Here is a 17217-nt window from a genome sequence, read left to right as displayed (position 1 = left end):
AATATGAGTTCAGAAAACTAAAATACAAGGAAGAAAGAAAGATTTTGTTTAAGTATGTCCAGAATGTTTGATAATATTATCCTATAGTGACAGTTTGTGTCATTTCCAAAGGCAATTTCGAGCCCATAAAACTTACTTCAGATTTTAAAAATATGCAAAATAGAAAATTTGAACAAACCCACCCTTAATCTCTGCTACAAAAATAAATAAGATTGTTCAAACAAATCTTCAAAATTTTAAGTAAGTTTATTCGAAAATTCTCGCACAATGCATTGCAATGAAGAGGCGAATACCAAGTGCACTGTACATCATTCAATATAAAAACCAAAATACACAACATATTGTTCTACTTCACAAAAAATTATATTTTTCTTTAAAATTATATATAGCATTATCACGTACTTTCAGATTCATGCTCATAATATGTTTCCAGAAAACATATGTACATAAAGATGATCAAAACGATCATGGATGCCCTATTTTAAATAGTTTAGCTACTAATCTATCAACAAAAGTCCCTCTGTCATGTTTTGCGCCCGTCTTGTAGTGCTTTAATGCTTGTCCCTTTAAAGACGCGAGTTCACACAAAATTGAATAATTGCTCCCAGCTCTACATCATAGGTCACTTTTAGCTTTGTCTGCTAATAAAGTGTATTGACCTTCACACATTTGCTTAAATGATTGATATTCACTCTGGACCTGTCGACTTATTAATAATCATGATTTCCAGATGAGAGTCATTCCATTTATTGAAATGTGTCGATTATATTAACGTTTATGTTATGACAACATTACGTCCACGGCTAAATACTGATAGGAAGTACATAGATGATTTTTTTTATCGAGTTCGTGTTATTCAATTTGTTGAGTTTTTTTTAAGACGCTTTGAGCTCACTTATAATTTCATAGTAATTTATTAAACGGCCGTGACTTGGCATTCATATTGTACTGGCCGGAACTATGAATATTGCTCGCCCCTAATAAATACCCTTTACGATAACAGTCATCGAAAGGCACAATTCCTATCATCTTATGTACAAAATAAACAGGCATTTTTAGATGCTTCAAGCATTTTCGTTTTTGGCAATTCGGTATTTACTCGCGTCAGTTCTTCAAACTATTCACTGATCGTTGTTCTTTCCTGAATCTTGATCGCTCTGATCGTCCGTAAAACAGACATCTACGTCGCTCTCGTTGCTGTGGTCACTTTTCGGCTCAGTCTCGTCCAATGAAGTTTCCGTTTTGCTCTCTGTTTTGTGCACAGTTTGCCCTGGGTGTCTCGATTTAACGTGCCTCTCCAGGTCTCTGCGACGCACAAGCACCTTGCCACAGAATTCACACCTGTAAGGCGTGTTACCCTCCGCGTGCAAACGGATATGTTTGTTTAGGTTGCTGGGATCTCCAAAGGGTCGAAGGCAGACTTTGCATTTTAAAGGTTTGTACCCTGTATGTGTTCGCATATGAATTTTCAGTCCGTATTTACGGGAATAGAGTTTCCCACAGTACAAGCAGAGGTGGCCTTTTTTGGGCTTGCCACTAGATGTGGTGGTGGTGGACATGGACTCCAGTCTAGATCTGCTCTTTTCTGCAGCAATACTCGATAGTTGTTGGGTGTGCATGGCAATTTCTCTGTCAATATTGGTGATGGAACCCAGTTCTGGGTTGAGAGATGGAGCTCCAAAGTAGGTGACAGATTCTGGGTATTTGATCAAGTTGCTGAAGTGGAATTTTAAGGGGTAATAGGGAGGGCTGTAGAGAAGTTCACCATTATAAACTGTTAAGGGCATTATGGGAATGTTGCATTCTCCTGAGAAAGGTTTAACTCCTTCAAATGGCGGAATGGAGAACCTCTCAAAATGAACGCCGGTTGGAATCGGGGTGTAACGGTTGGGAGATAAACTGGTGTGAAGGTCCCTTTCGACATGTTTGAATGCAGATGTCTCTTCAAAATTAGGAAATAAAGGGAACCCTCTCGTTGTATTGCTGCATGGAAGTGCAGGGGATGGAGGCTCCACGGAATGGACACACTTGGAAGGGTGATTTCCCACCATGGTCTCGCTAGTAGAACGTGGTGATTTCATACTGCTCAGAAGTTTATTGAAACCCAATCCATTGGTTTTAGCACTGCTGTCTCCTCTTGGATCAGACGATATTAACTTTGATAATCCCGTAGGTTTAAAAGCGGATCTAATCCCAGGATGAAAGCCCATCGCGTTGACTATTGAGGAAGTGCCGCTTATAGTCGTAAGAGGTCCATGACTTCTGGCTGAATTAACACTCATGTCCAAGGCCCTGTCCTGCTCATCCTCGTGTCCCACTGTTTTCTTGGTCATAGCCATTTTGGCCAAAACTGGCGACGTTGATCGTTTAACCCCCTCTGTAGAGCCAGGCGAGATTTGATGCCCATTCCTCAGAGGTGTTGATGAACTAGATATGTCGGCTGCCTTCTGAGATTTGGTGAAAGTCTCCGAAATTCTGCATTGATCGTTGTTGACGAAACCCCTGCCGTTACTCAAAGCACAGTGGAAGTGGATATGAGCTTTTAAAGTGTTCGGATATTTGAATGTTCTCCAGCAGTACCAACAAATATAACGCTCCTCCCCTAAAGAAAAGAATGAGAAGAAAACTAAGTTTTGGAATAAGGTTGTAAACATTTCCACAAACACTACAAATAATAACAAGAATTATGCCCCACAGGTCACTGAACTATATGATATGTGAAATCAAAAGCAAAGTACTGCGGATGCTGGAAATCTGAAATAAAAACAGAAAATGCTGGGAATACTCAGCAAGTCAAGCAGCATCTGTGGAGAAAGAAAAAGTTAACGTTTCAGGTCGATGATATATAAATATGTGACAGCGTTTAAAATTATTACCCACATTTCAGCAGTGATGGGTGTAGAAAAATTATAGATTGCAATTAATCCGTGTATGTTTTAAGATAATCCTTATATGATGATAAAATGCTCACTGCCACTTTTTTAGAATACCCTCCCACTTCGCCAGCCCAGTTTCTGCGACCCAAACCGATAGTTTTACAAATTAAATGGTAATAAATGTAAAAGGGAGTCAATGAGCCAAATCATTTGGTAAGATAATTTATATGTAATTCTTAGTCCTGTTATTTAATTATTCTGTTCTCCAAGGAGGAAACGCAAGCCTGACCAGACATATACAATCTAGACAGTTAATGTTTTGGCCTTTACTAGCCTTGGAGGTGATAACAGCTGTTCCTTGAAATCATGGGGCGCTTGAAACAATGCACTTGGCCCATCTGTTGATGCTGAAGAAAGGAGGCGTATGGCAAGGAGTTGAACAAACTGGCCAAAGAACAATCTATATATCATAAGCTTCTCATTAAAATCAGAACAATGCATAGGATATTAACTTTGCTATTCAAAGAGTAACAATTCCTTGAGGTGCTCTCATTTGTAGATGTTGCAAGGAAAGAATGACATCAAACTGTTCATTTTACAATTTAAAACACGGCTCTGTATCTTTGGCAATCGTTTTTTTTTACTTTCATCTTTCCTTTAACTCTGTTCTTTTTGGTTTCTCCTTTTATAGACGTCGTGTAAATGCAGTTTCTCAACATAATGTTTCAATTTATTTACTTTCTTTTTCTTCCTTTCTTTCTGTCTCTTTTTGTTTAGCTCCGTCTCTTCTCTTCGTTTATTTTTCCCTTCAGTTTCTTTACTGTCTTTTCCTTTCCTTTCCTAGATGTTGTACAAACATACTTCCTCGACCTAATGTTTCTTCGTACGATTAACTGTATTCCATTTTGCACCTCGTCTATTCCTACATTCATGCTAACACCAATTTTCTTCTACAGTCCGCAAACCGTTATAGCGTGCATAATTAAAATTAAATTCTCTGTTTTCCGACATTGACCTTAACAATGTAGATTTTTTTTGTGCAAAATTGGAATAATTAAATCGAACTTTGTTCTGGGGCCTTTCAATTGCAAAAATCTGTAAAGCATCAGAATATATTAGTCTTCCGGTAATTTGCAGAAAAATTAATGCGGATAAAATGTATTTAATCTCTTTAATTTGCTGATAATTTTGTTCTGATTCTACCTCATGGAGCACAATTAGCAAAAGTGCGCATCAGACACTTTTGATTCTCCTAGATAAATGGTTCTTGCTATTTGTAGATAAGATACCTCATTTTATTTCATTCAGTCTATGGAAGATGATCTTGGAGTTGGTTATATTGCTTGTTATTTCGATATCGGATTAGATAGCCGGTTGTTTACAAGTATCAAGCTCCATATCAATTAAAAATATAATGGGAACATAATTTGTTTGCATTTCAAATACCTAATTCCAATATCTTAGGGGTAAAATAGAAAAATCGTGTAACAATCGAAGAATGAGTGAAATATATTCTCTGGAAATGTTCAGTCAGGCTGTTAAAATGCATTTAAAGAATAAAACTTTAAATAGCTATGAAAATATAATAAGAACATAAGAACATAAGAAATAGGAGCAGGAGTAGGCCAATCGGCCCCTCAAGCCTGCTTCGCCATTCAATAAGATCATGGCTGATCTGATCCTAACCTCAAATCTAAATTCATGTCCAATTTCCTGCCCGCTCCTCGTAACCCCTAATTCCCTTTACTTCTAGGAAACTGTCTATTTCCGTTTTAAATTTATAATGTCCAGAGTTTCAAGAAAATTACATTTTAAAAAAATATTACAAACTGTTAGGTTTACACAGATGATGTATTAATTATACATATATTAATGCTTAAACCTTATGAAACTAATGCAACCTTACAGAACATGATCTGCTGATTATCTTGTCGTGTAAAGTATTTTGTACTCTAAACAAATATATAGTGCGAGGAAGAAATTCGTGAGATCAGGTGCCAAAACAACTTTTAATAACGATTTCTTGTTAAAACCCATTATTGGGTTTAAAATAATTTTTCGTATGTTGAATATCGAGAAGAATGCAAACCAGTCAGTATATTTTAAATTATACAGTTGCGAATTGATTCAGATATTTTCATTGTATTGTCTATTCGCACAGTTTGAACTGCAAAACAAGCTAATGTCAAGGAACATAAATTCCAGGTGCAACCATACGATTAAGGATGTACAGTGCCCGATCCAGTAATCTATTTGACAATTTCAATTCAATTACCCGAATTCAAAATCAGCAAGGGATCTGGGTGAGATAGCATGCACTAAAAGTGAAATGATTTTAAGAGAAAATAACCGGAACCAAGTTATTAAAGAAAACAGGTGATATACAGTATATGCTTTCAATATCAACACAGGCCAATAAAATAGTATCCAAAAATATTTATGAACCATTTCACTGTCACAGGTCGTGCGGGATTGTTTTAACTGTTGCTAGGTTAACTCTTACTGAAATGTAATTGCACTGTATAGCTGATCACTTATCTCCTTTACAACATGTTCAGCTGTTTGCCATCAAGTATTTGCATCATACTACAAAAAGAAGGAAAAAATAGTAGTCGTTCTGCTCTGTTCTGCGTTTTGCGTAATATTATTCAGGGTCCCTCATGCACAACCTATCCGCGCTGGATTATAGTAGGTGGTCTTTGTAGAGACAGAACTGGAAGCCTCAAGCAAAGGGTTTTTATGCTGTCTGTTGATTTTTGGGAGTGCCTGCAAACCTTACTTTTAATTGCTAAGATGCCGTGAGCTGCTGTGGCCGAAGCAACAACTTCAGTAATCCTATTACCTTGCACTTTAGCTACAACTTGGTTTAGAGACTACAGAAACGTCTCAACCCTCCCCCATCCCTATCCGAGACCACCAGTACCCTAGCCCTAAAGTAACTTATTTTGATGAATTAGATTCAATAGCTGAACTCGCAAATGAATCTCTCTTCTCATTAACCGTTTGAGGAATGCAATATTGTATCCGTACACAGATTGGAGAAATTTTCCCTCTCCAGTTTTTTTTCCTGGTATCTGGTATAAATAGTTGCTGCCTATTTCCTTTGCGTTAGTCGATTGCATTACGTCCTTATACCTTAAATGCAAAATAATAGAACGTCCATGAAATCCATTTATGAAGGGTTCAATCATAAAGACGCTATTTACATTAAATTATTTTGAACAATTATTTCTCTACCAAGCAGGGCTAGAATTTAAGCAAATTATTAACGTGACGTGTTAGACATAGATTCGCTGGAAGGTACTTATTTGTTAACCATGAATAAAAATAACCAACGATGAGACAAAAAATCCGAAGTTCTTCTAAACGGACATATATTCAATTTTATTGTCACTTTAATCTTTTTTTACTAAATATGCCTTATAAATACGGAAGTAACTGCAATCGTGCAAGCATGTATATATTATTAAGTTTATGCAAACTTGCATATATTTTATTAGTATGTGTATCCATGTATTTCAATTTTTTGGATACAAAAATATCAGTGGAGATTTATGTACGAGATCAGTAAACATAAACACGTACATCTTCAAAGAAACGTTCATAATGAAATAGTGGCCTCGTGACAATTTCATCGCATTTTGCAATTCAAATCCAAGTGATGCTTTGCTCTAATGAACCTTTGTTAAGTTTTGTCTATCAAACGTTGGACTCATAAGTAGTCGTTTCCCCATAGACTTCTACAAATCATTCGAATTCCAATCGGTTGGAATAAAATGTCAAACACAATATTTCAGAGGATCGACAAAAATGCATTATGATTATAGAATCATAGAAACTTACGGCACAGGAGGAGGCCATTCGGCCCATTGTGTCCGTGTCGGCCGAAAAAGGAGCTATCCAGCTTAATGCCACTTTCTGATGAAAAATGTTTTTAAATGCCCAACATTTTGAACCGCATTCCTAACTTCAGTCCAACATATTTCTTCTTCTATGTTCAGGTCAATAGAGGGCTTGACAGGGTAGGTGCTGAGAGGCTGTTTCCCCTGGCTGGAGAGTCTAGAACTAGGGGTCATAGTCTCAAGATATGGGGTCAGCTATTTAGGACCAAGATGAGAAAAGGTTTCTTCACTCAAAGGCTTGTGAATCCTTAGAATTCTCTACCCCAGAAAGCTGTGGATGCTCAGAATATTCAAGACTGAGATCAATAGATTTTTGGACACTAAGGGAATCAAGGAATATGATGATAAGGCAGCAAAATGGAGTTGAGGTAGAAGATCAGCCATGATCGAATTGAATGGCAGAGCAGGCTCGAGGGGCTTATGGCCTACTCCTGCTCCTATTTCTTATGTTTTTTTTAATTCGTTCATGGGATGTGGGCATCGCTGGCGAGGCCGGCATTTATTGCCCATCCCTAATTGCCCTTGAGAAGGTGGTGGTGAGCCACCTTCTTGAACCACTGCAGTCCGTGTTCTTATGTTCTTAGAACAATGGGAGGCCTTCAAGGAGGAGTTGGTTCGGATACAGTGTAGACATATTCCTACTGGGGGGAGGGGGGTTGGGGGAGGAAGGGCATCCAAACCTAGAGCTCCCTGGATGACCAAAGATTTAGAGATTAAAATGAAACAGAAAATGGAGGCATATGACAAATGTAAGGTTCACAATACAGTATAGAACAAGGCTGAATACAGAAAGTACAGAGGAGATCTAAAAAAGGGAATAAGAGGGGAAAAGAGAGTACGAGAATAAACTAGCAGCTAACAGTCAAGGGATCCAAAAGACTATTATAAACATATCAATATAAAAGGGTAGTCAAAGGAAGGGTGGGACCGATTAGGGACAAAAAAGATGATCTTGTGGAGGCTGAGGTACTAAATTAATACTTTGCATCCGTCTCCACTAGAGAAAAGGATGCTGCCATTGTAGCAGTAAAGGAGGAGGTAGTATCATTATTGGATAGGATAAAAATAGATAAAGAGGAGGTACTTAAAAGATTGGCAGTACTCAAAGTAGAAAAGTCACCCAGTCCAGATGGGATGCATCCTAGGTTACTGAAGGAAGTAAGGGTGGAAATTATGGAGATTCTGGCCACAATCTTTCTTAAAAATGGGGACAGTGCTGGAGGATTGAAGGATTGCAAATGTTACACCCCTGTTCAAAAAAGGGGAGAGGGATAAACTGGGCAATTACAGGCCAGTCAGCCTAACGTCAGTGGTGGGGAAGCTTTTAGAGACAATAATCCAGGACAAAATTAATTGCCACTTGGAAAAATATGGGCTAATAAATTAAAGTCAGCATGGATTTGTTAAAGAAAAATCGTGTTTGACTAACTCGATTGAGTTCTTTGATGAAGTAACGGAAAGGGCTGATACGGGTACTGTGGTTGATGTTGTGTGTATGGACTTTCAAAAGGCATTCGATAAAATGCCACATAATAGACTTGTTAGCAAAATTAAAGCCCATGGGATTAAAGGGACTGTGGCAGCATGGATACAAAATTGACTAAAGGGCAGAAAGCAGAGAATAGTGGTGAACAGTTGTTTGTCAGATTGGAGGGAAGTATACAGTAGTGTTTCCCGGTCAGTATTAGGACCACTGCTCTTTTTGATATATATTAATAACCTGGACTTAGGTATAGAGGATATAATTTCTAAGTTTGCAGATGACACGAAACTCGGAAATGTAGTAAACAATGTGGAGGATAGTAACAGATTTCAGGAGGACAGTCTGGTGAAATGGGCAGGCACATGGCAGATGAAATTTAAAGCAGAGCAGTGTGAAGTGATACATTTTGGTAGGAAGAATGAGGAGAGGCAATATAAACTAAATTATACAATTGTAAAGGGGGTGCAGGAACATAGAGACCTGGGGATGCACATACACAAATTTTTGAAGGTGCCAGAATAAGTTGAGAGGGCTGTCAATATGGGAATCTGGGCTTTATTAATAGAGGCATAGAGTAAAAAAGCAAGGAAGTTATGCTAAACCTTTATTAAACACTGGTTAGCTCTCAGCTAGAGTATTGTGTTTATTTCTGGGCACCACACTTTAGGAAGAATGTCAAGGCCTTAAAGAGGCAGAAAAATGTGGAGAAGAACGTGGAGAAGCTGGGGTTGTTCTCCTTAGAACAGAGAATTGTAAACAATTTTACAACACCAAGTTATAGTCCAGCAATTTTATTTTAAATTCACAAGCTTTCGGAGATTTTCTCCTTCCTCAGGCAAATGTTTCAAGGAAACATTTGAAACATTTGCCTGAGGAAGGAGAAAATCTCCGAAAGCTTGTGAATTTAAAATAAAATTGCTGGACTATAACTTGGTGTTGTAAAATTGTTTACAATTGTCAACCCCAGTCCATCACCGGCATCTCCACATTAGAACAGAGAAGGTTAAGGGGAGATTTGATAGAGGTGTTCAAAATCACGAATGGTTTTGATACAGTAAATAAGGAGAAATTGTTTCCAGTGGCAGAAGGGTGGGTAACCAGAGGACACAGATTTAAGGTGATCAACAAAAGAGCCAGAGGTGACATGAGGAAACAATTTTTATACACACGGAGTTGTGATGGTCTGGAATGAACTGCCTGAAAGGGTGGTGGAAACAGATTCAATGGTAACTTTCAAAAGGGAATTTGATAAATACTTGAAGGGAAACATTTACAGTGTGATGGGGAAAGAGCAGGGGAATGGGACTAATTGGCTAGCTCTTTCCACGAGCCGGCACAGGCATGATTTGCCCAATGGCCTCCTCCAGTGCTGTACCTACTATGATACCATGAACCAAGGACTATCTCCCCAGTGTAAATGCTCCGTACGATCGATGTCAAGGGAATGCCAGCATGCCTACGAATTGCCTCTGAAGATGGATGGAAACTTTCGTGAATCGACACAACACCCATATCCAGTGATGTAGATTAAAATTTCGGATCCATCGGGTGAAGTTGAAAGACTTGTAACTTGCAAAGAAGCAAAATGCTATCGAAAATCCAATTATTGCAAATACCAGCTAAATATGCCGTTTAATGAAGGAACGGTGTATTAACCCAAGTATCTATCGAATTCAAATTGTTCCGTTGGACACATTGTCCCACTATATTGACCCTAGCACTGCAATAGCGGTATAAAATGAGTAAATATCTCTAGTTTCTCGCTACTTGCAGTCCGATAATGACACTACCTAACAATATAATGCAAATAAACTAATTCGCCTCCTAATTCCAATGACAACCTGTTGCAATCAATATAAAATGTTTCAGGAAAAATGGCACATTTTATCGCCTATCAAATTCACAGAGGTTAAATTCTGTCACCCAGAGACTACGAGCCATTTTACCAAAACATCCAGTCGGCGCACATGGTCTGTGGCACTAGGGGCACAATCACTTCGTTCGTTTCGGTACAGCCAAATCGATGGATGCAACGATTGCATCTAAACTAAAAACGGATGTCGCATTTTCAACAAAAAAAAATGAGGGTTATTTTTGGAATTTCCCCTCCCCCCTTTAAGCGTAACGTGGCTATTCCATTGAAGTTTTTCTTGGGTACCCACTGAAAGCATTAAGGTCACATATTGTACACTTGGATTAGTATCCGGCTGATTATTTTACACTTACTCCAACAATTTTACGATTACGGATAAAAACAAAATTGTCCATCTGCTGTAACTTTACTCAATCAATATATTTTTTTCGATTAAGCTAAAAGTAAATATTTTTTAATTGTGTTGTGATGCTTTTCGTTGAATCAGGGCACAACGCTGAAGTGCTGCAATAAATCTGGCGCACATAAATACTGATGGACGTCCAACTATACGTTCATACATAAATTATATCCATGTTCACAAGTACATTGCAGTTACACACAATCAGTGTATATACTTTCTGTGCACGCAATAGATTTGTGCACTTGCACTTATTCTTATATGCACATAAACATTTATGCAACAAAACCTTTTTAGTGAGCTATCTAGAAATGTTGTTTGGATTAAATGCATACTTTTCAAACTAAAGATATTTTCAGCTTTCCTCGTTGCTCTTATCCAGCGAGACTGAGTTGATTGCCCCTACCTTTCTCATCGTGTGTCGGTGTGGCTGTGGTTGGTATATCGAACCACTGAGCCAGGGAGCTGGAGTACCACGCTGCTAACTCTTCCCCGGCTTGGATATCTCTCAGCGTTCGGTAAAAGATCTGCAGAAGGAACAGAAGCAGAAATATAAGGACTATATGTGATTTAATCTTTTGAGGTGTATTTTTTTGTTGGATTGATAAAAGCCATAACCGTGCCAGAAATGTAATGTTGTGTTGTACCTGTCCCCCTGGAAGGTCGGTGATTGCTTCCAGATTCTGTTCTTGGTTGTGTCTGGCAGCTCGGATTAACTCTATCCATTCCGGGACGGAGCCGCCAGTTTCATCAACCAAATCCCCTCTGACAAAGCGCACCTGAAATATATCCCCAGCAGCACAGTTTAGGAAAGCAAATTTTATGATTCCTGCATTATCCCTACAATGATCATTTAATTCGCATACATTTGTTTCACTTCGTTAGTTTAATTGCAACATACACAAATCATATCCAAAAGACTCCACATGAAAATATGATTAAAACTAAAATTTAAAAGTATGGATAAACATCTTTTCCCCAAACGTGTGGTCCTTAAGTATTATTTTATTTTTTGGTTTAACAATAATTTAAATGCTAGGTTCACCGAAAATTGTATTTGAGATCATTGAGTGAAGTCTCCAGGCAGGAATGGTGTATTAAAGAAATTGTGATCTGAAGATACCTGACGGTGACCTGGCCCTAAACCAGTCAAGAATTATAATGACTGAGAAAACAGCTGGGAATACGTAGCCTTGCTTAAGCGAGAAAAACATTAAAAACGTTGCATCTTACACATAAACAGTTGCAGTTCACTTCACGTCGCTGGAAATAAGAAGGGTTCGAGCTGTTTTTTATATTCAAATATTTCCCAAGCTTCTTCAGTTCAATTAAAATTCCGCATACGTAGATATTTGGGATTCAGAATAAGTGATTAAAAATAACAATTCGCTACGGAAGAAAATAAATGAAAAAAATCTGCTTTGTTTATCAATAAGTGGTCAATTACAAACCTGAGCTTCGATAGTTGAATTTTATAAAAACAAGTTCATGTTAACTTAATTGAAAGCTTCGAATGCTTTAAATGTATTTATATAATACTGCAGTACATAAAGAACTTCCATTGCTGCATGTTTTAGTGACACCTGTTCACTTTTGGCAGTTGACCGATGGTATAATTGAATTTCGAGGTGCACCAGTGCTTATCTCCTCATTTATATTATACCTTTCATGCATTCAAATTGTTTTCCATAATAAATAACCTGATGTACGAATAGAGAAACCCAACTAACAAACGTTGAAAACAACACTGGTAAATTATTTACTACAAAACGAGCATATCAACAAAATATTGGGATAGAGGTGGATCAAATGCGCCCATTTAGAGTCGTTTGGGAAAAGTTAGCTATAATTAGGCATACCGGTTCTTCTGCAAGAAACAAAATCGAAACAGACGAGAAATAAATAACATAGTTTGTCAGACCGTTTAAAAGGGGTTTAACAAATTAAAAAGCTGACCATGACATACGACACGGCATCTGCACCTGTTTAAGGAAGCCCATGGCAATATATGCCATTAGACACTGGAAACAATCAAGCTTGAATAACTTTTCCTCTGTATGCATGATTCTGTGTATATTACTCATGTATGTATGTGTGTATATATATATATACAGTAATATCAGTGGCTGAGCTGCATTGCGATTGATTGTGCCGTGCAATGTAGCTCAGCCACTGATAACTAAATGCGGCTTTATGGAGCAGACAGTGTCTAATTATTAACAACTGTTCTTCTAAATTTCGTTGCCAAGTGTGTAAGCTGAAATGATCCAATTACTTATCATTAGATTATTTTAATCAAGGTAAAAAAAAAACGGATACCTGGATAATCAAGGACATTAGTTTACACTGCGAAGCAGCTACTACAATTCCAGCCACGAAGAAGAATAAATAAATCACTTACAATAAACATTTTCGATCTTGGTTATGGATCTCGACAAGAGTAAAATTAATTAATTGAAGTCTAACCGCACGGTTAATCGTAGACCATAAAATTGAACCCTTTAGCCGCACACGAGAGCAGAAATTAGATCCAATTAAAGCGGTCTGTCAATAACTTTAACAGAAGTTAACACAGTATGGTAATTTGCGGGAAAATACAATTAACTAACAATTAGCGGGCAAGCGATGAATTCGGATCCATGGCATTAGACAGTACCCGCAGAACTCAAAGGTCATGGATTTTTTTCCAGTAACTTTTTTATATAAAGAATTGACTTACAATATTGTTTCGCTTGGTTTTGTGAGAGAGAAATAAAATCTGATGTTGCCAAGCTACTGACTGATCGGAAGTTTGAGCTCTTTCCCCACATTCCCGGGAAATTATAAAGCAAAAGGAAAATTGCATTTAAAAGATTTATGTCAATGCAACGAAATCTGTTACCTTTTTCTTGTTGCACTGCTCCTTGCGATCGGACATATATTTACCCAGCCTAAAAATGCCCTGCACGGGACCCAAGCGCAGCCCGGCTGGGATGATGCTTTCCGCGGTCACGGTGATCGCCGAGCTCCGGGGGGTTTGCATGGCTCCGGGGATGCAGGGGGAGAAAAGAAGTAGCGAAGGAAGAGGGATGGATTGACAGCGAGATGAGACAGATGAGAGAGAGAGATGGACACAGACTGGTCTCCGCCTGCAAAATGACGCGATGGAGCCCGTGCGCTGCGCTTTTTCTATGCAAAGGGAGGAACGTTGCGTTTGAGCAGAGTGCACAGAGTGCCTCAGTTTGGTGAGAGAGTTTTGGTGCGATCACAGCTGCGAGCCACAGCCAAGAGGGTCAGAGAGACACACATGGAGACTTTCCCTACCCAACTGAATAATAAAGTGCTCGAAATGGCCAGGAACAATGGCCCAGGCGACCTTCCCATTCCTAAAATCCAATTTGTCAAGGGCGCAAAAAAGGCGATTGTGAATCAAAGGTCTGGCGGGACCATTAATCGTCAGCTTGTGTTATTGTCCAGCAGACAGTTACGATATTTTAAGTGACAAATTCACTGTATAATTTCTCCATAAATTTTGCCTTCTTTTATTGCGACCAACAAAACTTTGGGAAAATAAGTGACTAAAGTTAAGTCTACTTGGCTGATTCTTTTCAGGTTAAATATACTTCAAAGATTTTTCTCTCCCCCTCGGTTTTTTTTTATTTTCTCAGAGGAGTGGATCTCAGTTAAACAAAGAGAGCAGGAATGTTTGGAGGACTTGTTAACTTCTATTGATTCGGCGTGTGCCGCATAGAAACAGGGCAGGTACTTGATGGTAAAACACCAGAAAAGTAGCTACCGTCTCAAGATAACCACCATCATTTGTCCAGCTCTTCCGTTAAACTGCCGGTCTATACAGTTGAGCCAGTATTTTAACCCAGTAATTCCATGTACCCTTTACCAATATTGGGCTATTTTAGAGACTATTTGGGACTATGATTGGGATGTTCAGACTGACCCACATTTTTAAAACAAACAGCGACCACGTCGATTAGGCTTTCCACGTCCAGCTTTTCCTAAAGGATCAAAAGCAATACCTCGGATTTGAACCGTTCTTCGTTTTAATAAAACACTGCACTTGTTCAAATTAGAAAGCCTTAGATAATGTCTTGTCCCTTTGAAAAACAATTTTTAGCAGATTTTCTTCCTCAGGAGGATCTCCGCAGTGTTCATTAACGATTGTTATGAACCTAACTGTTTTACGCGTGAAATAAAATGCGCTTAATAATTTGGCATCTGTTTTCCACTTGAAGGTTAAAAAAGATAATTTGAGGTCAATGGAAAGATTCTCGTCCTTTGATCATCAGGGGGTAATACAATGAGTTAAATGTTTATTAAAGTGAAATAAATCGTTTAGCTGTTCAACCTATTTAAGTTAAAACGGTTTCTATCACTTGGGAAGTGTATTAAACGTTGTTATTTTATATTTCATACTAAGAAACAGGTTCATTTTCTTATTTGCACTAAGGAGCAGTAAATGCGTTGTAGAGTGTTTTGCTGGCCCAAAGAATTACCTGTGCTGTACTTCAAACATCTCGGCTTTTTAAATTAAGGATGTGTTTTGTGTATTTTATGCAAATCAGGTAAGCTTTTTATCCTTTTAAGGCTAGCATTTAATATCCTGTCAAAGGTCCATTAGTGAGAAAAGATTTAAATTGTAACAATAACTTTACGATGGGGATTGTGATTCAACACCACTGAAAGGCGCTGGCAAGGATTCCTTTGATTTACTATACACTATGCACGTAGCACACCAGCTGTGGGGCAGCTTTAAATGTATTATATAAAATAATTAAATAGCAAATTGGTTTTGTTTCATACATTTGGAGGAAGTATAAATTATCTGTGCCGAATGCCCAGTTCTTGATCATATAATTGGAGTACAGAAAGCATTGATAATTTTAAACATTAATTTTCATATTTTATATTTTTAATGTTTCTAAATGTTGCCATTAGGTACATGTATTTTATTGTGCAGTGATACCAGAACGCTTAACGGTCCTTTCAGACGCACTGTGAAATCAGTGGAGAGATCACAGAGAGCCTATCCTTTTTGCTGCAAAAAAATGAATTCTTATGGTATGGCTTTGGGTTTTGTAGACAGCTATCATCTGCTTATTTGTCGTTAGATCGTAAAGAGGATATTAACTTGACAGAATCAATGGGCACTTGATTATAAGTATAGATTTCTTCCAGCCATGTTTGTATCATATATATTCAATCATCAACATTACATCCAGAAAGGTATGACGTCTATTTTTCAAAAGATTCGCCAGTATGGAAAACAAATTAAAATGTAATGTAAAACACACACGATTGCATATATCTATATCAATTCAAATTATTTTTGGACAAAGTTCTTCATTCCTTTTGTATAATGTTTTCATCGTTATATAATTATGTTTATTTAAAATATCGAATGATAAGATTCGGCCACTGTTCTGGGTGAGTGGAGCAGGGATTTTAAAGAAGTGATAGGGTCTGACCTCTTTGATAACTCTTCATTGGTATTTCACTGAATGGCGGAAAAAAAGAAACAAGAAGTTAGGGGCAATAAATTTAAGCCATGAACATGTCCCTGTAACCTCTGGCCTGGCGACTTTAGGATGACACCAAGTTAAATTGGACAAGCAGAGGTAGATGGCTTTGGACTGCAAGGTACCCCACTGCTCCATTTGTGGAGCCTTTCCATACTTTATTTAATGATCTCAAAGCGTGAACGACACGCGAACAATTTTATCAATAGGACCATGTAAAATCTGACTGGGAGGAAAGTTATTTATTAATGTACGCCAATTGTGACTGGTTCCCAGCCACAAAAAATAAAAGGCCCTGCTCTGAAATCATTCACACCAGCCCGGCAATTTTTTTCCACTGTGGCTCAAAGATGCACTATTCCAAGTGAAATAAATTGGCCAGAGGAGAGGGGAGAAACACGTTTTCTTTTATATTTTCCCCTGAAAAAAAATAAAAAGCAAGGGTGAAACCAATCTAATGTGTCCACTGGAGCAGGAGCCAGAATGAAAGCTGGGGTGTTAAAAGTAAAAGCAGTGTTCGAAGCAAATGGGATGGAAAATTAAATGAAATTAAATAGCTTGAACGACTGTATTGTGTCTTATAAAAGGACACATTAATTACATGGTTTCAGCTTTATTCCAGGACAATGTTGTGGACTGGGGGATAATCAAAACATTCCAGGGCTTGCAGTCACAGACGTTTAACCGGCAACAAAACCATATTTTGCAACCATCAACGAAAGATGATCGGGTTTGCATAAAATATAGTTTGATAAGAGATCCTGCACCAGCTTGAGCTCTTTTGCGCGTGCCGTTGAACTGTCATTGCCATCAAGTAACATTTTTGGCATAATGTTCTTTTTGATTTAACAGGTTGCCCGATAATCAGCCATGAATGTTGAAGAACAACAGACGTCCAGAGCCACAGCAGCCTGGGCCAATGTCCCACCAGGGAGCTCCATTCAACACATCAAAATGCTTCTGGCTAGAGAAGGTTCAACATTACATTCAAACCAGCATGAATGCCTGTATATAGAGCCAACTTAATTATAGGCAAACAGTGGAATAAATCAGAAGTTCTCGCAAACTCCTGTGTATAAAGGAATCTTTCCTAATTTAACCCTTCTGAAACTTTGGTACTGTAAGACTCCCTGTGGTGTCCCTTAAATATTATTTAAAACAGTCTTGAAA

The 17217-nt window shown here is 38.1% G+C and overlaps 1 protein-coding gene across 1 annotated transcript; it reads right to left on the bottom strand.

Annotated features, from left to right (window-relative positions):
* Window positions 1-1121: 1121 nt before the first annotated feature.
* Window positions 1122-13583, bottom strand: prdm13 (PR domain containing 13). The gene is made up of 4 exons (XM_067985292.1): window positions 13416-13583; window positions 11182-11313; window positions 10941-11061; window positions 1122-2602 (listed from the first exon to the last, which is right to left on the bottom strand). The coding sequence occupies exons 1-4, from the start codon at window positions 13554-13556 to the stop codon at window positions 1122-1124; spliced, it is 1875 nt and encodes a 624-aa protein (XP_067841393.1). The 5' UTR covers window positions 13557-13583.
* Window positions 13584-17217: the final 3634 nt, after the last annotated feature.

This window comes from Heptranchias perlo, chromosome 5 (assembly GCF_035084215.1).
Source record: "Heptranchias perlo isolate sHepPer1 chromosome 5, sHepPer1.hap1, whole genome shotgun sequence".
NCBI lineage: Eukaryota > Metazoa > Chordata > Chondrichthyes > Hexanchiformes > Hexanchidae > Heptranchias > Heptranchias perlo.
Note: the sequence above shows the minus strand (reverse complement) of the source record. Positions and strands in the feature narration are given on the sequence as shown.

Bases quoted from the DNA above. Each gene is read 5' to 3' on its own strand.
- prdm13 (XM_067985292.1), bottom strand. From the start codon at position 13,556: ATGCAAACCCCCCGGAGCTCGGCGATCACCGTGACCGCGGAAAGCATC. The intron at 11,314-13,415 runs GTAACAGATTTC...GATATATTTCAG, and splicing joins AGCAGTGCAACAAGAAAAAG to GTGCGCTTTGTCAGAGGGGA. The intron at 2,603-10,940 runs GTAGGGGCAATC...TCTTTTCTTTAG, and splicing joins ACCGACACACGATGAGAAAG to GGGAGGAGCGTTATATTTGT.